The sequence below is a fragment of the Meriones unguiculatus genome, chromosome 12 (assembly GCF_030254825.1).
Source record: "Meriones unguiculatus strain TT.TT164.6M chromosome 12, Bangor_MerUng_6.1, whole genome shotgun sequence".
In the NCBI taxonomy this organism is placed as follows: Eukaryota; Metazoa; Chordata; class Mammalia; order Rodentia; family Muridae; genus Meriones; species Meriones unguiculatus.
The window spans coordinates 67,205,119-67,227,197 of record NC_083360.1 but is presented as its reverse complement, the minus strand read 5'-3'; the positions used below and the strand labels follow the sequence as shown (position 1 = coordinate 67,227,197).

Here is a 22,079-nt window from a genome sequence, read left to right as displayed (position 1 = left end):
GGCGCTGCGGGCCGCCGGGGCTGCGGGCGGCGGCCGCTGATTGGCTCTTTCGAGCTCCCCCTGCCTCGGTCGCTCGGCCTCCCCGCGCGCCCCGCCCCGCCCGCGCGCCCTCCCTCCGCCCCGAGAGGCTGGAAGCCCGGGTGTCAGGCGCCACGGCGCATGCTCCGGACTCATCCTCCGGCCCCGGAGCTGCTGCTGCTGCTGCTGCTGCTGCTGCTGTTGCTGCTGCTGCTTTTGCTTTATTTTGCGGGAGGGGGGGGGGCTGAGTTTAATAAGCGAGCGAGCGAGCGAGCTGGCGAGCTGAGCTGAGCGAGCGCGGGGTGGGGTGGGGGGCCAAGGCAGAGCATGTCCGCCATCTACCCTCCGGTCCCGGGCGCGCTCTCATTCATAGCAGCGTCTTCATGAATTACAGCTGAAGGGGGCGGGGGAGGGGGGGCAGCACACAACACCCCGGCAAACCTCCGGGCCCCCAGGCATGGCTAGCTCGGTAAGTACACGCGAAAAATAATAATAATAAAAGCCCCCCCCTCCTCCTCTCCCCGTCCCCCTCCGCCCCGCGCCGCCGCAGCCCAGACAGCGCCAGCGCTCCGCGGTTCCAATTAGAGAAAGGTTGGTTTTGCTCGCGGGGAGCTGCCGCCTCTCCCTCCTCCCCAGCCCTCCTCCTCCTCCTCCTCCCCCCCCCGGCGCGCGCGCGCGCACACACGCGCACACACACACATACACACACACTCTCACTCGCACACTCGCCGCCGCCCCCCCTCCCCGCGCGCCTCCCGCCCGCCTCGCCTCTTTGCAATCGCCAAGAAGCGCACTCACACTCCCTCTGGCTCACAGGCGCGCGCGCGCGCGCACACACACACACCGCGCACACACACACACACACACACACACACACGCGCACACACACACACACACGCTCGCTCGCTCACACCCGGTGGAAGGAGGCGAATAATAACTCAGCCATATTTCAGCCGCCGCCGCCGCCGCCGCCGGGAGCTGCGGGCACGGGCCGGGGACGCGGCGAGTAGCCGCCGCGGCCGCCACGATGGTGCGTTCTCCGCGGCGCGCGCCGCGGCCCGAGCGTGTGCGGGCTGACAGCGGCGGGGCCGCCGCTCGCAACTTTGCCCCGGCGGCCGGGGTGCGCGGCCGGGGCTCGGCGGCGCCCCGCCGGCAGCCCTGCCTTCCTGCCCTCCGTGCCTTCCGCGCCGGGGTGGAGGCGTGTGGGGGGGTGGGGGAAGGCGGGAGGGAGTTTGCGATCACTTTGGCTCCCGGGAGCGTGCAGCAAGGGGCTCCGTCGGGCTGGCCTCGCCGCTCGTGGGGGGCTGTTCGCCGTGGGGTGCGGGGTGCCTGGAGTTCGGAATGCCTTGGGGTTGTTCTCTCGTGCATGTGCGTCTGTGTGTGTGTGTGTGTCGGGGGCGGCGTCTGGTCCCGGTGCACGGACGCCGTGGCGAGGAGAGAACACGGGAGTTTGTGTCCATCAGCGGAGGCTGCCCGTAGTTTCCAAGCCGCCTGGCATCGCGCTCCACACGCACGCACACACACACGTACACAAAGACTTGTTCGGCGTGTGCCTGTCGCCGCGGTACTTTCGGGGAGGGGGCTCGCGAGGACCCCCGGACCCCATCGCGGTCCCTTCACCTCCCACGCGGGGAAAGTGCCCCCCCACCCCCCGGCGTCCCCTTTGCGATTGTCTCCCGATCTGTTACCGATGCGTTCGTCTTCGCGCTGGCCGCGGTGGTCGCGTCCTCCCCGCGCCCCGAGCCCCTACGCGACCCCGGGGGTAACATTCCGTTACAATCCGGGCCGCCGGGCCGCGGTGCCCGGCGCCCCTGCGGCCCGGCCCGGTGTATTTGGGGGTGTGTGTGTGCGGGGGGGGGGGCGTGTGCGCGCCCACGCGCGTGAAACGTGGATGCAGAGGGCACTGGCGTTTCCTTTTATGTGCGTTTCGAGGAGGAGGGAAAGGAAAAAAAAATGTCAGGCGCAGCGCTGAGCGGCGGACGGTCGCCTTCCTGTTGTTTCACGGCTGTCTCTCCTCCCCCTGCCCGCAGTGTGCCGTGCAGGTGAAACTGGAGCTGGGGCACCGCGCCCAGGTGAGGAAGAAACCCACGGTGGAGGGCTTCACCCACGACTGGATGGTGTTCGTGCGCGGCCCGGAGCACAGTAACATTCAGCACTTTGTGGAGAAAGTCGTCTTCCACTTGCACGAAAGCTTCCCTAGGCCAAAAAGAGGTAGGGCTCGCATACAAAAGAGACTTGAGAAAAAAAAAAAAAAAGAAAGAAAATGTCTTTGCCCGAGAGAGGAAACAATCGTGGGGCCCCGTTGCTCCCCGGGCCGTTCCCCGTTCCCTACCTCCCCACCCCCGCCCCAGCGCCGGGCTAGCCTGGGACCCGGGGGGCGCGGCGGGCGCCAGGCTTGCCAGGACCCTGCTGCCGCCCGCGCGAGTGCGCGCACGAGAGAGCGCTGGGCTTGGGCTCCGGGAAAGTCAGGGGCAGAGAAAGGACCGTCAGGTGTCGCGTGTTTATTCATCCCAGCCCTCTTGGGTTGCTGCGGGTCCTTTGGGGAAGGTGCAATTAGTTCCTGGGTTTGGAGGTTTGGAGAGCGGGGCTGGAGGGAGTAAACAGTTTGCGCCTTTTCCCCCTTCCTGGAGGAATCGAGATCTACCTGTGTTACCAGCCAAGAGTGCACTGGAGGTAGTTATTGTTCCGTTTAGATAAGTCAGTTGTCTAGGCCCTTCTGGCCTTCGCTGTGTGTGTCTGAGACAGTAAGCGCCAGGTTGCTGCAGGCTCTCCCTCTGAGAGTTAGCCTCCACCTCACCTCTGCCTGGATTTTACCAGTTTGGTGACCTATCTCCACCACCCCCCCGCCCCCGCCCCCCTGGGCGTTTTACTGCTCCAGTAGATTTTAAGCCACATTCTGAAGTGTCTTCTGGTTGGAACCCACAAGGGGAGGGGGTTTCCTTTAAAGGTTGAAAGCTAAGTTTCAGGCAAAGACGGTGTTGTGCCTATTTCTTCAGTTCTTTCTACAGCTTGAGGTTCTGTGGTCCCAAACATCTGAGAGAGAGAGAGAGAGAGAGAGAGGGAGAGGGAGAGGGAGAGGGAGAGGGAGAGGGAGAGGGAGAGGGAGAGGGAGAGGGAGAGGGAGAAGGAGGAAGGGAGGGAGAGAGACAGACTCAGGACAGTTTTTGGGGAAAGAAAATTGCTGTCATTTAAAAAGATGTTTGAAGAGGTTCTAGAAAAATCCTGGTTTTATTCCCTCCTGCCTCTGGAAAGCTGCTGCCTGGTTGTTTTAGTTGGATTACTGGAGGTAACAGTACAAATACAATGAGGTGCTTTGTTTGTGAGCAGCTTTATTTATCTAAGTCGACACAATGGTTAGTAGTTATCTCCCATTTGATCCGTAATCTTTATTGGCATCTAGAGCTCCTGCAGTTTCTTGGAGTAACATCATCATAAATCTATTCTGCTTACAGTGATGTGGAAATTGTTGAACGTTCAGGGGCTGAATAAAGAAAGGAGAAAGGTAGCGTGCCTTCCAGGTGGCAGAGTTTGTGTTGTGTTCCTTTTCATTTTCAGTGCTTGTGTGATGGGAAGTAGGATTGTGCCTTTAGTTGTTAGGGTTAGAGCTCCTTTTCAAAACTTGAGCAGTTTGGAAATTTGATGGGCTTTGTTGACTGCTTAATAGATACATCCAGCTTCTAGTAGATGGTAGGGATATGCACAGCCTGTAGGAGGTAATACTTAGCATGCGTTAGCACTTTAGATGAACATATAAACAGATACTATGTTTTGTATGTCCTCAAAGCCATGCTAAGGATGCATACTGCCAGGCTGTCTGCAGGCATTGGCGATGGTGTTTGATGGAATCCCTCTCTCTTCCCATGTGTCTGTAGAGCCACTGCAGAGGAGATTAAACAAAAGGCAGCACCGGCTGAGCTCCTTGGTACTCCGTTACTGCCACTTGGCTGTCACTCACTTCAAGGCAAAATACACTTTAAAAAGCAATCTTTATTGTGTTAGGGAAATCAACTCAGCTGTTAGAAAATGTTGCTCTTTAAAGTAACTTTGTTCAGGCACCTTAATAATCAGCCAGTTGGCATTACAAACATCAAAAATCCCTCTTTTCTCTTTACCACCATTTCCCTGCTTCTCTGTGTGTGTGGTGATATTGCCCCGAACATGCCATATTTAATGATTTTTCTGTCCAGCTTGAGGGATGGCCGGACAGGGGAGGAGGTTGCTGTCCCCGTAGCACACACCTGCACTGTGGGTTGAGCCCTTCATTCTTCTCACATCTCTCACTGAGGGATGTCTGTTGATTGGATTGTTCGATTTCAGTTCTCAATTGTGGAGTTTCTTTTTTATGTAGTCTATAAGCCATTGTTCTAAAATGTTTATTTTTGGATTTTTATTTGTGTTGTGTGGTTCCCATGATGTGACAAGTCCTGGGAAAAATGCCAACTTATATCGCCCAGGAGAGACCTTGTCATACTGTAATTACACATGATTCAGATTGCGAGACTTTTCACTTTCATTGGGAACAGTCAGCTGTAAACCCAAGCAATGCCAAGTGTGCTGTTTAATCCTAGGATCTATTCTCTGATTTATCAACTGTCTGAAAATGATAAGAATAATTGGAGAATAAATTTTCCAGGAATTTCTAAGGCTTCTTCTAGTACCTTTTAAGGTGCTTGCTATATGGCAGATATAATTGATAGGGAAAACTTTAAGTAATTGGAAATGGAGGGACCTGCAAAAAAGAATTTGAGGATAGCATGTTTAAAGGGGTGCTTACACTCTATACTATTCGTCCTGACAAGTTAACTCCCATGCATTACACACAGTAGCTAATAAGCTGAGGAACCCCAGATTTGAGCATGAACTGTTCAGCCATGAAGATGGATGAGTCCTTACCTTTGTAATCCTTGGTTTAGAAAAGCAAATTGATTTTCAGGTTGATTTCCTTTACTTCACAATAATATTATGAGAACTTGTAGAGGAAGAAATTATAGTATTTTCAACTTGTTGCCAAATGAGAATTATATATACCATTTCAGAATTGAGCTAATTGGATTTGAATTAATGAGGTTTTTACTCTGTCACAAAGACGTGTGGGAGACCTTTAATTTAAAACTACTGGCACACAGTCCTAGAAAAAGAGATTTTGATGAAATAGTGAAGCCTAGAATATCCATTAGCTAATGAAGAATAGGCAGGTCAGAGTTGATGCATTTTCAGACTATCTATTTGCAGGAGACGACCATATCTTACATATTATTACCAAAGATTTATGCTGGTCTGATATGACTGAAATGAATAGTCATATTCAAAACATTCCATTTAAAATATTAATGTTTTCATTTTCCATTGGATCTAAATTTCGGTGAACTTTCCTTCCAATTATAGCCATCCTCATTGTTGCAATCTGTTCTATTGACATTTATGATATGAAAGCTGTTGCTTATTATTTTATGAAAGCTAATTTGGCCACTGGTATGAATGATAGCTTTTTATTTGTCGCCTCTAGTCCTTTGGGCAGATAAGACATAATCAGCACACCCTTTCAACTCTCCTTTGGTTTATGCATTTGTGATTAGCTCATTTTGTGTAGCTCTGATTTGTATCTTTTGAAGTAATTTAGATAACTTCTTTTAATCAAGGTATCTAATCTGTGAAGGCTCATTATTTGAGAACTTTGTATATATCGTATGTATTTTGTCTCTGGAGGAGTTTTAAAATGAACATACAAGAAAAATAAAGATGGATGAATCTCAATTGCATGTGATTGTGACCAGCGAACAGCTTTAGGCCCTGTCAGGGTGAAGCAGTGGAAGGCCAACTTCTTGAGCCACCTGACACATTAGCTGCTGGAGGAATCTCATCTGTGCTGGTGAAATGTCAACTCGGCATGGAAAGTTTGGAGGGCATTTGGCTAAAATCGATTAATATTCCAAATGTTTATATCATTGAACCTAGCAGATTTATTAGGAATTTTCTAGTAGCTATGACTTTGCGAGTATACAAACATAACAAATATTTCTTGTGACTATTTATTTAATGGCAAAATAAGAAGGTGGCCATTTAGGATATTTTAAATGGGTACCCAAAAGTGATGGTAACCTGTAAAAGGTACATATATATATATATATATATATATATATATATGTAAATGTATGGACATCTTAAAGAGCTATAACCGTTAAGTCCCTGTGGTCCTGTTAAAGAATGTGCCTTTTTCAGATTGCACACATATATGTGAGTGAATTGGTCCTGGGCATCAGTCTTGCCAATGGCTGCCTTGAGTGGGCCCTAGTTACTTTATCTATCTATCTAGTTTTATTTATTTATTGTTTATACAGCATTCTGCCTGCATGTGTACCTGTGCAGCAGATCTCACTATAGATGGTTGTGAGCCACCATGTGGTTGCTGGGAATTGGACTCAGAAACTTTAGGAAGAACAGCCAGTGTTCTTAACCTTTAACCTTCTCCAACTCAGAATGTGTGCTTTTTGTGTTACTGGTGATTGTATTTTATTTGAAAAAAAAAAAAATCCCATATATTTAGAAGATCATGATGACCACATATTTCTCTGTAGGACTGAAGTAAGGAATGCAAATCTAATAGAGAACATTTTTTAAACAGGTGAGCATATCATGGGTAGTCTTTAATTACGGAGAGGTCTGCTGCTTCATTGTGAAGAGGAATTAGGGTCAGGAAGTAGAGATTGGTCACTGAAGCTGGTTTAGGAGACACCTGTGGTCATCACGTCTTTTTTTTCATTTGAGTTGTGAGAATAGTTGTAGAACTGCAGCTTGCAAATCATAGGTTGAATACGCCATTATTCTCAAACTCCTGAAACCTCAGGCTGTTTTCTCACAAACCAGACTTCAAAAAAAACCTTTCTATGTGAAAATAACTAACTTAAATGACATGTCAGTATATATTGTTTTAATGAAATATATTTTTAAAACAGCAAAAACTAATGAGAAGTAGCACATGTTTTATGTTAAAATGTCTTGAATGTCTGGTTTCATCAATATGACCAGTGGCTACTGTATCCACTGTTAAACTCAGTCACTTGTGCTGTCAGTCGTACTGTGCACTACTGAGAATGAGACAGAGAAACTTAGAGCCATTGTGAAAAAAGAGCTGTGGTGTCGCCATGCTGAGAAACAGAAACTGAACTCTGCAGACAGCAGTCTGGAAGTGCAGGCTATAAACTAAGCATTCAGCACACAGTCGGATATACATAGGTAAAGTACCTATCATGTGCACCATGGGTTCCCTTTGTAGCCATTACTGTTGTTGCCAGTAATGCTGCTACTCATTGTTAAAGTAAAGGAAAAGGCGGGAGTTTCAAGGATCTTCCCTCCTCCGATGCCAAGGGAACCATACTTATATCGATTTCTTTTTACAAGAGGATAATCCAAACTAGAGCGTGACTGGATGTATTTTATAGTTGAACTTGTAGAAGATGATGTGATGAACTTGTATTATGCAGAAGTTTGTTTGTGCAGTAGTTATTTTAGGAATGGTGAGGCACCAATTGATTTTATAATTTTACCTTAAAGATCTCATGGCTGCCTCTTTCTGTCTCCCTGTCCCGTCTTTCTTTCCTCATCCTCCCTTTTTTTTCCCCACTTCTCTTTTTCCCTTCTTTCCTTTTCCCTTCCTTTCTCATCTCTTTGTGAGTTGAGTCATCCAAAAAGGTGTGTTTAGAAAATGGGAAATCATTGGGCTGGAATCACGGCTCTAAGAGTGCTGGATGCCTTTCCAGCAGACCCTGGTTCAGTTCCTAGCCCTGTGTCGGTGGTTTCCAACTGCCCATAAGTCTAGCTCTGAGGATTTGGTGCCTTTGATGGCCTCTGCAGGCAAACCTGCAGACAAGGCACATACTCACACAAACCTATACATGTACATGTAAATAAATCTTAAAAAAATAGGGCATTGGATGCTGCAGTTGGACTGTGTAGCCTTCAGAAAGTGTTCATATCATTTTTAATGTAAATGAAAATAATTTTTTAAGGTATAGATATACATGCCCTTATAGAAAAAAACCTAATAAATCAGAGAAAGAAGTTATTTGAAATTTTCATAGATTACCAGTTAAAATTTTGGTGGACATATATCTGTCTACTCATATGCACATGTTTTAATTATTAATATATTTTAATTATTATATTTTATGATTAACATAATTATGTAGTTTATGCAATATATTATATATAATATACATAAAGTAAACAATGACTATGGAACCTGCACATAATGTATGCTCTCACAATAAGAGAATAGATACTTTAAAATTCATATCATCTGTCTACCTACCTACCTTTGTATATCTATTTGTTTATTTTAAGACAGGGTAGCTCTTGTTGGTCTGGAATTTTTCCTCGACTACAGAGATTCACCTGCCTCTGCCTCTTGAAAACTGGAATTACAGGCTTGAAACTGCCCCCAAAGGCCTCGAACTCTTTATGTACTCAAGGCTGTCCTTGAACTCAGAGATACATCTGCCTCAGGGTTCAAGATATATGCCACTACACTTAGCCCTATTAATTAATAATAACTTACTCACCAAGTATTTTTTTGGAGTGCCTAGAAAACTTCTTGGTACCTTGGATAGACAGATGAACATTTTTACTTTCTTAGAAAATCATCTTTTTACATAGCTTAGTTTCATAGCAGTACATTAAATATAGATTCTCATGCCTGGTTTGAAACTTTGGATTGTTCTCTATTTTGATTTTATTTTGAATAATGCTACAGTGGATATCTTTGACATTCATTTTTCATGATTTTTTCTGATATTCCATAAAGGAGATAGTTATGTTAAAAAGCATTCATATTTTTTAGCTGGGTGTGGTGGCACACACCTTTAATCCTAACACTCAGGAGGCAGAAGAAGCAGGCAGTTCTTGAGAGTTCAAGGCCAGTCTGGGTCAGTCTGGGGCACACGGAGACCCTATCTCAAAAACAAAAACAATTAAAATAGATTTTAAAGTTTTGCAGGTGTAAGCTTCCTTCTAAACAATATAAACTTTCTAACATAGCCTCACCAAGGGTTTAGAGGATAAGATTTCCCTACATGCTTACTAATACTTGAAATTAACAGTTGTAATAAAAGAAAAGCGTGTCATTTTTGGCAAGAAATAAATACTCATTTAATTTGCATTTATTTGATTAGTAGTGTCAAATAAATTTTCATTCACATGTATTTATTTACTGTTTGCCTTTCCTGATACGCTTGTGCTCTTGTAGTTAGTTCATAGTTACTTTTTTCTTTTCCTTTCTTTTCTTTTTTTTTTTTTTTTCTTTTTCTTTTTTTTATTAGACAAGGTCTCAACTATGTAGCCTCTTGGCAGACTCAGAGATCCATCTTCCAATGCTGGGATTAAAGTCTTTCACCACCATGCCTTCTCATGGTTGCTTTTTTGTTTAATTTCATATGAAAATACAAAGAATTATATAACAAACACTCAAATTCCTACTACCAAAAAAAAAAAAAGAACTTGTATTTTATCTTTTTTTTCTTTTGTTCTTTCAAGGCAGGGTTTCTCTGTGTAGCCTTGGCTGTCCTGGACTTCCTAGAACAGGCTAGCCTTGAACTCGGCGTGCTCCACCATACCCGGCATATTTTATCTTATTTAGTTCTTTGTTTCAATTCTAAAGAATTAAGTGTTATAAGTGTAGTCAAAGGTTTTTAAATACTTCCCAAAGTTTTCTTAAATGTCTTTAGCCTTTCTTCTTCTCTGTTTATCTATGTTTGTACACTTATATTGTTGTAAGTACTACTATAAAATCAAAATAAAGGATATCCCCCGTTGACTGAATTTGTTTATTTTTAATTGAGATATAATTCATAACCATAAGAGTTACCCCTTTAATGTACACAGTATATACAGTACAGAATATATTTAGAATATTTTCCAGTTTGTACACTCACTGCCAGTGTATACCAGAAAACTTTGGTGAATGAACACTTTTTCATACTGTCCTTCCTCTCAGGACGGGGTTTTTAGCCTAGTCAGCTTTCAGCTATACAAGTCAGTTCATGTCCTAATATCCTATATCGTGTAGTTGGCCTCCTACAAAGGCCTCATCTATCGTGTATAAGCCTCATCTTCCTATATAAAGATGACTGTGGAGGTGATTGTCTGCCCTGAACAGTGTGCATGTTTGCCTGGGTTGCCATGTGCATATGGACCAGAGTGTAGAAACCAGCCTAGAGTTTGAGTCATTGATTGCTGACATGCATCTTTGTTTGTACTAGATATGGTCAGATGTGATCAGAAATGAGTTTCATTATACCTCTACTTTTTTTTTTTTTTTGCCAGTATCAGTTATTTAAATCTGTTCTATTTTGACATATAATGGAAATAGGATATTTTTGTTTGCAATTAGTTTTCATTCATATTCATTCAAGTTTTAGGCATTTTTTACATGATATTGTTTATTGATCATTCAGATTTCTTCTGTTTGTTTTTTTGACAAGACCTTGCTGTGGGTAGTAGGCTAGCCTAGAAATCATCTCAGACGAGTATCCATTTTACCGCCATGCCAGGCTTCTAGAGTTCTTTTTTATAGTTATACTTAATGCCTTTTTATTTTTCAGAAAACTATTGGGATGTTCATATTTTGTTTTTGATGCTGTTTATACAATGCGAATCTGTCAATTGTGTTGAAAGCCTCTTTTTTCATAGCCTAGTTTTTGTCATCGTGTTTTGCTGAATTAACTTCATCAGATTGGTCTGTTTCACCTTGGTCTTCTTTGGTTTTTAGGCTCTTGTTTAAGATTATAGTTTGTAAATGTGGAGATTTGCTTAACCAACAACTATTTTTATATCTGTTTATTTTTATATCTGCAAAGTAAACAGAAGATGGGGGAGGTGTAGAAAAGAAATGTCCCTGTCTTCAATGAGCTTATGTGGAGAAGGAAACCACACTTAAGGGTGTCTTCAGTTTTGTATACTTTGTCTTTATTTCGTTCTTTCCTCCTTCCTTCCTTCCTTCCTTCCTTCCTTCCTTCCTTCCTTCCTTCCTTCCTTCCTTCCTTCCTTCGCTCTTTCTTCTTTCTTTCTTCTTTCTTATCATCTATCATCTATGGAGGGCCTCAGGTAGCCCAGGCTAGCTTTGAACTTCTTATGCAGTTGAGAATGGCCTTGAACTTCTGATCCTCTTTCTATCTCCCAAGAGCTAAGTGCTAGGATTACAAGTATGTGCTACCACACCCAGTTTCTGTGGCACTGGGGATCAAATGTAGGGATTCTTGTCTGCAGGGCAAGCACTTACCAAATGGAGCTACCGCCCTGGCCCTCTTTTCACTTTTAACCATACGCCTAGAAATGTGAAGTGATCTCGGGTGTAGACACAATGAGTCATGAGTGTACCTGTGCAAAGAGAACTGGTAATAAATGGTGGTCGGTGTTTACTTTTACAGCATTGAGTACTATTCATTTTTATCAGCAGAGAAATTCAGTAATAACTGCTTTTATAGGCATGACCTAGGATTTAATCAAGCGGTAGTTACCTCGGTGGATAATATTTTAGAGGAAAAAGTACTGTGGCTAGTTTTATAAAATAATTTTTTTTTTTTTAGGGATTGATTTAAGATTTTCTCCTGGGGTGGGGGCTGGAGGGAGAGTCCTGTGTTTAAGAGAACTTGCTGCTTTTGCAGAGGAGCCAGGTTCAGTTCCCAGCACCCATTGGCAGCTCACAACTGCCTGTCACTCCAGTTCCAGGGGATTGGATATGGATACCTTCTTGCTCCTGTGGGCACTAGGCATACACATGGTATGCAGATATACATGTAGTCAAGACATTCACACACGTAAGAAAAATATTGGAAAAAAATTTCCTTTGTGATGTCATTAGGAGAGCTGTTGGTGCTTGGTGGCTAGCAGCTTTCTCCTGACAGCTTTCCCACTGCTCTCTTTGACAGTTGTACAGTGGAAGGAGGGATAGAGAGCTCTGCTGTAAGAAATAGGATGCTGTAAGACTGGGCATCGTGGCATAGTGGCACATGTCTTTAATCCCAGTGCTCAGGAGGCAGAGACAGGCAAATCTCTGTGGGTTCAATGCCAGCCTGGTGAAAGTGAGTCCAGGACAGCCAGGCAGGGCTCTTGTTAGACAGAGGAAACCCAAACCAAGAAAAAAAAAGTGTGTTACTGCATTATTTAAAGTGTAACAAGTTTGTTGTGCTCTGAGGCCTGAGAAGGTTATTATGGAAATTTTAAAGAGATAAGGCTAATATTTGGGCTTGATTTACTTAGTATGTAGAAGTAAAACCAGTGACCATTGTTATTTTTTTTAATTTAAAAAGTTAGCTTAAAACATTTTCTCAGATTTTTACTTTATTTTATTTTTTTTATGTGTTCAAGTGTTTTGTCTGCATGTATGTGCCTGGTGATTGAGGAGGATAGGAGAGGCATTGTATCTCCTGGAAATGAAGTTATAGAAGTTGTGAACTGCCATGTGGTGCTGGGAATTGAACCTCGAGAACAGCCAGTGCTTTTAACAGATGAGTCCTCTTTCTAGCCCTCCTCCTTTCTCATCTCTGGTGTTTGAGGCAGCGTCTCACTAACCCTGTTGTCTCTGTGTAGCCCTGGCCTCGAAGTTTTCATAGAGTAGCCTCAGACTCACCCAGATCTTCTTGCCTCTGCCTCCTAAGTGCTAGAATTAAAGGCATTTATTTATTTCTTAATATGTGTGTATGTGTGGACACATGATGTGTTTGCAGAGTACCTACAAAAATTGGTTTGCTCCTTCCACCTTGTCTCAAGCATGCATTCAACACAGCAAGCACCTTTATCCATTGAACCAATTTTCTGGCCTTCAAAGTGAGCTTTACTAGAGAAAATGAAGCTTGTCTTTACTTTTGATCCTGAGGTCAGTTTACTTTGAGTAATAATCACTGTTGACTATAAAGATGATTATTAATTCTTATTGGTTATAAAGATGGTTATGTCTGCAGGTTGATATTCTTAGAGCCAAATAGTTTCTTTTTCATTTGAAAATATTTAATTTTATCAAAGCTGTTTTATTTGTTTCTTTCTTCCTTTTGACAGAATCAATCAATTATGTTACTACCTCTACCCAGGCCAAATGTTTAGTGCATGTACATTAATCTTAAAAAGCAAAATATAGCTGGGCATGGTGGCATACTCATGTAGTTCCAGCACTTGGGGAAACAGAGGCAGGTAGATCTCTGAATTTGAGGCCATCCTGCTCTATAAAGTCCAGGATAAATAAGGCTACACAAAGAAACCCTGTCTTAAATAAAAAGGCAAATATTTTTAACAGTTTTCTTAAATGATAACAATCTTTCAGTGTGGCCTGGAAATGTGGCACCACAGTTAAAAGCATGTAACTCTTGCAGAGGGCCTGACTGATCCCACAGCGCCCATGTTGGGTGGTTCATAACTGCCTCTAAGTCCAGCTCCAGGGCTGTGACACCTCTGCAGACACCTGCACTCACGTTCACGGACCTCAAATAGAAAAAAGTTTCTGGCTAGGCGGTGGTGGTGTATGCCTTTAATCACAGCACTTGGGAGGCAGAGGCAGACAGATCTCTGAGTTTGAGACTAGCCTGGTCTACAGAGCGAGTTCCTGGACAGCCAGAGCTGTACAGAGAAATCCTGTCTCAAAACAAAAAAGAAAAACAGAAATAAAAGTTTCTATTATTAAAAAAATAGTAGCAATGTATTAGAGAACAGAATACTTGTCTTGTTTCTAAGCATAGACCTAGTTGCCAGATACTTTTTAATTTTTATAGCTAAGTTTTGTATCTGCTTCCTTCTCCCTCTAAGGGTTTTTGTATCACTAGAACTTGCTGACATGCCTTTATTATATGCTTCCTACATCCAGTTTGGGCATTATTGTAACAAAGGTAGATAATGCAAATAAGAAAAGGGTTTTAGAATCCCAACCTTGGCTTCCACCCCACTAAAACTGTAAATTGCTTCTCATTTCTAAAATTCATTTTTTCTGTAGTTTAAGAACCGATTGTGTAAGTGCAAAAATATCACTTGATTTCAGTGGGGAACTTTCTATGTGGAATCACTTTTTAAGAATAGGGTTATGTTTGTTAATAGGCAAAAATGAATTTCCCTCCTTGACATAGGTTCTTACCGTTTCTCCATGGCTGGCGGAGAAATTGCTATGTAGATCAGGCTGACCTCAAACTCACAGACACCTGTCTTCGTTTGCTGGCATTAAAGGCATTTACCGCCACATCCAGACCCCTTTTAAAAATAATTTTTATTTAATAATAATAATTATTACGTATCTGTTGGTATGTGTATGTGTAAGAGTAGGCATGCATGTGCCATGACATATGTATAAGTCATAGGACAACTTTTGAAAGTCCATTTTCTCCTTCCGTCATGTGGGCTTAAATGGAAAGCCATTTTGTTCTCTCTCTCTCTTTTTAACCTTGATCTCCCCATCCATCTTAAAAAAAGTTAAGTATTATATGTGTGTGTGTCAGTGTGTGAGCCTGTGTGCACTTCAGTGCAGTACACACAAAGCCCAGAGGAGGTTGTCAGATTCCTAAAACTACATTTAAAGGAGGTTGGGAGGTGCCGGAAGCTGGGAACCAAACTTGGGTCCCCTATAAGAGTACCAGGTGCTCTTAACTCCTGAGCCATCTTTCCAACTCTCTCTCCATCTATTTTTGGTGTGTTTATAAAAAAAGCTAGACAAATTTGAAAGAATTGACCCTCAAATTTTTTTTTGCTTAGTTTTCTGAAATGCAACGGACTTTGAGGTTTAGAATTGAGCCAAGAGGATCTCAGTGACCCAGCAGCGTTGTCTGCGGGGCTGCAGGAAAGCCCTGTGTGGCCTGGGAGGTCTGAGCAATAAACGTTTTTTTTTTTTTTTTCCTTTTTCTTCTTCTCCAGCTTGGAAGTACTGTTTTTTAACTTTTAGAAAGGACAAACCCAGGTTTGTAATGGGTCTAATTCTTTTATAACAGCAACACAGTAGTCTCCGTTTGTCAAACGCTCTTGGCTTATCTTGCCAGGGAGTGTACCTGTGCTGTCATATTTAATTTTTGCTTTTTCCTAAGGAAAATTATTTGGAAAAAAGCACATCCCTTTTTAATTGTTTTGAAGGCTGGAGATGTGACCCAGTGTCTCCTATGTGTCAGGCCACTAATTGACCTTCCACTGAGATACATCCCGAGTCAAGAGAGTGTTTTTCGTTTTTTTTTTTTTTTTTTTTTTCTACATTGATATAAGTGTCAGTGATTTAGAATCTAATGATTGGGTTTAGTTATGTTTCTGACTGGGTTAATACCATTAACATCAACCACCAGCAACTACTTACGTACAGGTTGAAGCATTTCAGAGTCTAAAGAAATCCTGTGTTTATTTGGAACTTCTTAAAATGCAAGTCTTGATTGTGCCCGTAGATTCTTGGGGTTTCTCATGTCTTCATTTTGATGATTTGAGATTTCAACGCTTGACTTGCTTTCCTGAGGTGTCATTTAACCTATCTGCTGGCTTTCACTGCTAGGGTAATTGACAGACTGGACTTGTGTGTGAGCAGGATAGAAGAAAGCATGCCCAGCATTTGGTCAGCCAACATTCTTAGAAACTTGTACACTTAGCAAATTGGGTGGCATTATAAAATCCGATTAATTGACTCTCAGTTGAAGTTGTTCTGAAAGGCAGGTGCTCCTCATTTCTTGGCTGTGACATGGTAGTAGGTACCTTTTAGGCCAGAGGGAAAAATGAATCTGGTTACCATTCCAGCTTGTGAAGGGAAACTGTAAATGACTGAACAGACGGAGCCCACGATTTAATGTATGTACAGATGTACAGATTCAGGTACTGTCAGTGGAGCAGCACATGGCTGAGAGATTTCTCCTGTTGGAAAGGCCACATGCTGGCCTGTGCTTAATGCAACCTGACCCTGCATTCTTCAGCAGAGGCTCTTTCTTGAAGTTTACTATCATCACTGAGTTTAGTACCTGATTTAGTTTTTTTTTTTTTTTTTAATTTGTATTAAGATGGCCATAATTGTTAATCTTTACACACATTTTGAGAATCTTATGACAGGTATAATTATATTGTGAAAAGAATGGAATTAAATGCTACAGCAACGTGTGTGTGTGTGTGTGTGTGGGCATGTGTGCACGAGTGTGGGAGCGTGTGCGCACTTGTGTGTCTGTCTGTTGTAGTCTGGGATCTGAAGCAGGACTCCATGCATGGTCTAACCCAGCAAACAAGCTAACGGGAATTTGCCTGGCAGACCAGGAGACCAGGCACTGCTTGCACTGCTTCCACTTTCTGTAGCTAGTGAAGTTTGTTGTTTTTTTTTTTAATAATTTTTTTTGTGTTTTCTTTCTTTCTTTATATGTTATGTTGTGCATGGACTTGCATGAGGCCTAGGGAGCACAGTTTTTTACAATTTTTATACAGGGTCTCCCTATATAGCTTTTAGCTCTGGCTATCTTAAGAACTTATAGGGAGTAGACCAGGCAGGCCTTGAACTCACAAAGATCTGCCTGCCACTGTCTTTAGAGTTTTGGGATTAAAGGTGTGAGCCACCACTATTTGTTTGTTTTTGAGACAGCATCTCTCACTGTCTTAGAGCTTTCTAAGTAGTCTAGGGTAGGCTGGCTGGCCACCCAGCCAAGGAGCTCCAAGGATCCACCTGTGCCTACTTCTGGAGCATATCCATCACTCCTGGCTTAAAATAGTTTTTTTTTTTCTTTTTAGTGTGGTCTCTGGGGATTAAACTTGGGTTCTTGGTCTTCTAAAGCAGATACTTTACCCATGGTACCTGTTGTCTGAGACTGGGTCTCATGTATAGCTCTGGTTGGATTAGAACTTACCATTTTACCCAGGCTGGCCTTGTGCTTGTAAAGATGCTCCTGCCTCTGTCTTCCAAATGCTGAGATTACAAGTGTGGAACACCATAGCCAGCTTTAAGCTGTAAAATGTTAATTCATTTAAATCAGGGCCTTTCTGTTATGCTTTCTTGATTGTGCATATTACCTAGAAATGTAAATGAGTGCATGGACATATTTATAGTAAGCTGCTTATTTATTTATTTATTTATTTATTTATTTATTTTATTAAAGCAGTGATATCATTTGGAATATAAGCAGGACTGTTTCCCTTCTCCCCACACTAGGAACATTTTCATATCTTCTTATATAAATTTTCTTCCATCATGTCTTATTAAATCCTTTTCTTTAATATCACTCTAAATACAAATGTAAATGTTACCTAAGTTGAATTTAAGCTTTAAAGAGACACAAGTAGAGCACGCTTTAAATTTTTCTTAATTCATATTGTGTTGAAGTTGTAAAAGATATGAAATGAGCTTAACTTAGATCATTTGAGACACTTTTTGTAGCAGATTCAGTCGTGTTTCACATTTCAGTTTTGTACCATTGTCTGCTGTCTAGAGGGGGTGGACGTCAAGATGGCTTTAAATGTCATCATCTGTGGAGGCTGACGTTCTTTATATGACCTGGCTTAGCATTGGCTGTGGTCTGCAGATTTCCAAGTATTTACCTTGAGCCATTTCTTGATTACCTACAAAATGCTGTGCAAACGTTTAGACTATGTGCTATGTCTGCACTTTTGCTGTTCTTGGTGTGGGAGCTGAGGAAGGTACCCAGAGCCTTGTGTTCTCTTCTGGGAGCCAAGTCATCCCCTAGTCATCTTAACTACAAAGGTCTTCTTTTCCATGCATGGTTGGTTGGGTTTTCAGATGTGGAACCTGAAGATAATGAGGGGTAACTATATAATGAGGGTAACTAGTCTCTGCCTAGAAAGAGAGGCCCACTTCAAGGTTGTCGATCTTTGTATGTAGTTTAAAGTTGATCATGAAATCAAAACAAGTCAGGCAGAAATAATACACCTGGCTCAGGGAAAAGAGTTCTTTTTGGGTGGAGAATTAGTATATATATCATAAAAAAAAACAACTTCAGGAGGGTAGGAGAGTTAGCTTCGCACTTAGAGCCTATACTGCTGCAGCAGAGGACTTGAGTTTTTAGTTCCCAGTCCTCTATTGGGTGCTTTACAACCGCGTGTAATTCCAGCTTCTGGGGATCTGATACACACACACACACACACACACACACACACACACACACTGAAAAATGAGTCTTTAAAAATTCACTGATGTAATACATTTATTTTTATTTATATTTTACGTGTATGAGTGTTTTGTGCACCATGTGTGTGCCTGGTGCATGAGGAGGTCAGAAGAGGGTGTCATGTGCCCTGGAACTAGAGTTACAGACATTGTGAGCTGTGGGTGCTGGAAGGTAAACCTGGGTCCTTTGAAGGAACTCAACTCCTGAAGCATCTTTCCAATCCCACTAATGTAGGTTTTTGTTCTTATTGTTTTTTGGTTCTTCCAAGACAGGGTTTCTCTCTGTATCCTTGGCTGTCTGGACTTGCTTTGTAGACCGGGGTGGCCTCGATCTCAGAGATCCACCTGCCTCTGTCTGCCAAGTGCTTGGATCAAAGGCATGTGCCACCACTGCCCAGCCCCACTAATGAAGTTTTAATTGGATTTTGTATATAAGCTATAAAAATAACTACATGTTTTGAAAAATGTAAACAAAGCTGCATGCTTTATTTGTAGTATAGATGATTGATATGGCTGTATTAAAAAAAAAAGAAAAATTTCCAAAATGAGAGGGTTAAGTTCAGTTTTCTTCAAAGATGTTTTTATTGTAAATTTTGTATTTAATTTTATGATCTTTTAGGAAATGACATGATTTTCCCTGGACTTCATTTAGCTCTGTGGATTAATTTTTTACCTTACTATTTCTGCTTCTTTTGAGAGAATTCTGAATGGGCTTTGTAGTGGCGTGGATTCATTCCTCAGGACTAAGGTATGCGTGTGAACAAGGAAAGTTACACTGATTCTGAGCCTGCAGCTCAGAGCATTTATGTACTGCTGTTTCTAATCATTAACTTACATAGCTGTCATAGCCGGAAACAGCAGGCAATAAAATAATTGTTTTTAAATAAAGTCACTGTTTTAAGGTTCAGTCTGACTGCATACCCAGTGGGCTGAGTTAAGGACTGGAGAGTTGGAGCAGTCCAGAAGCCTGGCTTTTGAATACCGTGGATTGTTGGAGATTGCAGGCTCTCTTCAATGAGTATACTTGTGCGTCTTGTTACTGGACGGGAAGGCCATGGTGGTTCCAGATAGTGGATAATGGCCTTTATTTCAGCGTATGGAGTGGAGCATATTTTGCAGTAAAGAGGAGCCAAAGGACAAGGTGTTCTCTACTTGTGGGCTTGTAAAGGGCTCAGAGATTTCTTTATGTTATTGTAGAAAGACATTATTTTTGCTGTGGCGTGCTTAAAACTAAAGGGCAAATGATCCAAAAGAATAATCTTGAAATTCAATAGCAAGAAAACTACTTGACATTGTGGGCTGGAGGCCAGCAAACGTGAGGCTTTCATTGAATGCGTGGGAAATGGGGCAGGCCTGGCATTTAAAGGGACAGGGTGCAATCCTCCAGAAAAGAAAAGCCCTCATGTATGATTTGCTTACTTGGAGGAAAAAAAAAAATAGACTTAAAGTTTTCTCTAAAGGATCTTTATTGGATCAACTATTTACGGCATTGAAAGACACTGAGTGAATTTTTCCTAAATCCACCTCCCACACTCCCTAGCCTTCTCTTGTCTGGAAATTAGTGTGGAGTAAAATGGTTTATAACAGGAGAGAAGCAGCTTTTCAAATAAAAGTACTTTGTAGACTGTTCAAATGGAGTATAATATAATTCTCTCTGAAACTGAGCACTTATTACTTTGTTTATGTAGCCTTTTAAAAGGTGGGGGTGGAGTGAGGAATGGGGGCGCCCTAGGGACCTGAGCTTTAGCAGTTTATGCTTTTTTTTTTCTCTGTCTGAGTTTTCCTTCCCCCATCCACTCATGAATCCCCCCTTCCCCCTCTGCCACCTCTCACAATCCCTCAATAAAATAGTATTTGAAAGACTTGAGTGACCAGTCCTGTGTCCTCGCTTCTTGCTTGGGGCAGTAATGTGCTGTTTTCAATGGGTGGTCTTGAGTCTCCATGGGAGATTTTACAGGCTGTGGACTCCGAGATCCACTGAGTGTATTATATTGAACATGGCCAGTTAAATTCCCAAGCTATAGAGAGTTCAGAGATAGCTTTACACTGCTGAATTCCCGCCGGTAATTAGGAAAAAGAAAAGAAAAGAAAAAAAAAAAAAACAACATTTGTTTAATTGTGTTGGAAGAATTTATGGCTTAAGTCTACAAAAGTGGAACCTAGTATTAACCTAGTATTTGGGATTTACTTTTTTAAACAAGCTGGTGTGTGGCTTGAGGACCGTCCATTAATATGTGTATTTTAATTCATAGTTTTAAAACAATTCTTAATTCTGTAGAAGACCTGTTGGAGCCACATCTGTCCCACACAAGGTAGCATTGTGCAGTGATGTGACCCTCACAGTGGGAAGTGTATCTCATAGATTCTTGGCAAGCACGTTGTATCTTTGTTGCGTTGTATCTTTGTCGTTCCTGTCCCAGGAACGAACACTAGCCTAAAATGTAGCTAGTGTCCTGGCACAAACCTTTGATCAAGTAGACGTTATTAGAATTATTCTGAACTAATAACTGAATTGAAACTGGCTTTTAGAAAAGAAGGCCCTCCTTAGGCACACAAACAGGGGTGCAGTTTTGTATTTAACCTGGACTTTATTAGTATTGAAGTGGGGGTGCTAAGCCATGCCCGACTCCATGTAGCTTTCAGTTGTTTTGACTCTTCTTTCCTATGTGAGTCTCTGATTGCTAGCCATATTGGAAAATGACCGTGAGGTCCCTGATTTCTTTCCTTATTCACATACCTTTTGAAGACTTGATTTATGAAGAGTGTTGGGTTTCTATTTAAGTAAGTGTCTGTTCTTCTGTTCTTAGGTGCAATACTTGTTTTTCACAGACTAGGTAGAGAAGAAGCATTGGTGAGGCTGGGCGATGGGCTGTATTCTGATGAGTTTTGTGTTTATTTTAAATGGTGTATATACTTTTAGATGGGAAATTCTAGGCCTCAAGGAACCAAGTTTGTTTCTTCATAAGAATCATTGCATAGTGTATTAGGTCATATAGAAATGGTACAAATTCTGCAGTTTTCTTTACTGATAGAATCAGAGATCTTGTGGCTAAACATTTTACAGCAGGTAGCAGCCAAATGCTTGCCTTTTCCCTTTTAGCTCAGTTCTGCCCTTGAATAGCTAAAGCTCTTCCTGGTAGTTTTTATAAGTGGTTTTAAAGAAGTGATAGCTATCTGAAGTTTATCTCATGTTGCCAGCATTTAGAAGTTATTAAAGTTGTCTGCGCACACAGAGAGACACAGCTCTCGTGGATACACAGGATGTGGACATTAAAGGTTAGTAAAAATTAGCTTGTTGGGAAACCTTACTGATAGAGGAATAATTTTGTTTTTACCGTCCCTTTCTTTGGCTGAAGATGGAGTTGCCACAATCCAGTTACCAGGCCAGTGCTGCCTTGGAAGGCTTCCTTGGGCCTTGGCTGTGTTCGTAAAAGCATAGTTAGGCAGCTGCTGTAGGTTTTGCAGTGGCCTCACTCACCAAAGTAGCCGTTTAACCCCCGTTAGTTTCCGATGCTGTCCTTTTTACCCTGCAGATAAATTTGCTGTGTGGGATATAACCCCTGGGCTTATGATGTGAACTTTCGCCTCACTGGTATGTAGTATGGCAGAAAATGAGTCATTTTAGCACTTAAGAGTATGACACATCTCTCGCCTTCTCTGCTTCCATTTGGGCAGATCTAAGAACTTCGACTCATACTTTCCAGGGTTTGACTTTTGCTTCTGCATGTGGATACTGAAGAGGAAGTGCGGAAGTTGAGTTGTAATTCTTGGTAATCAGGCATGTTGGTGTACTTACTTTTAGCTGTGAAGTTTAGAGGGAGAGGAAGTCCCTAGCCCTTGACTTTACACTCATTTTGGGTGACGTGTGTCGTCAGAACACTGCCGTGTGCCACTGACATCAGTGCCCGTCATGTTGAAAACCCTAGCAGCGCTGCCCTGCTTCCGTCGTTGCCGCCGGGCTGAGGGG

The 22,079-nt window shown here is 42.5% G+C and overlaps 1 protein-coding gene across 2 annotated transcripts in view; it reads left to right on the top strand.

Moving 5' to 3' along the window:
* Positions 1-210: 210 nt before the first annotated feature.
* Positions 211-22,079, top strand: part of Mllt3 (MLLT3 super elongation complex subunit) — a 254,228-nt gene continuing 232,359 nt past the window's right edge. Inside the window, exons 1-2 of one of the 2 annotated variants that reach the window (XM_021640351.2) lie at positions 211-487; positions 2,049-2,229. In XM_021640351.2, the coding sequence (XP_021496026.1) occupies positions 476-487; positions 2,049-2,229 (193 nt within the window). In that variant the 5' untranslated portion in view covers positions 211-475. Of the gene's footprint in view, positions 488-880; positions 1,049-2,048; positions 2,230-22,079 lie in introns of those variants that run through there. The other variant, XM_060365821.1, reaches the window with a different exon arrangement.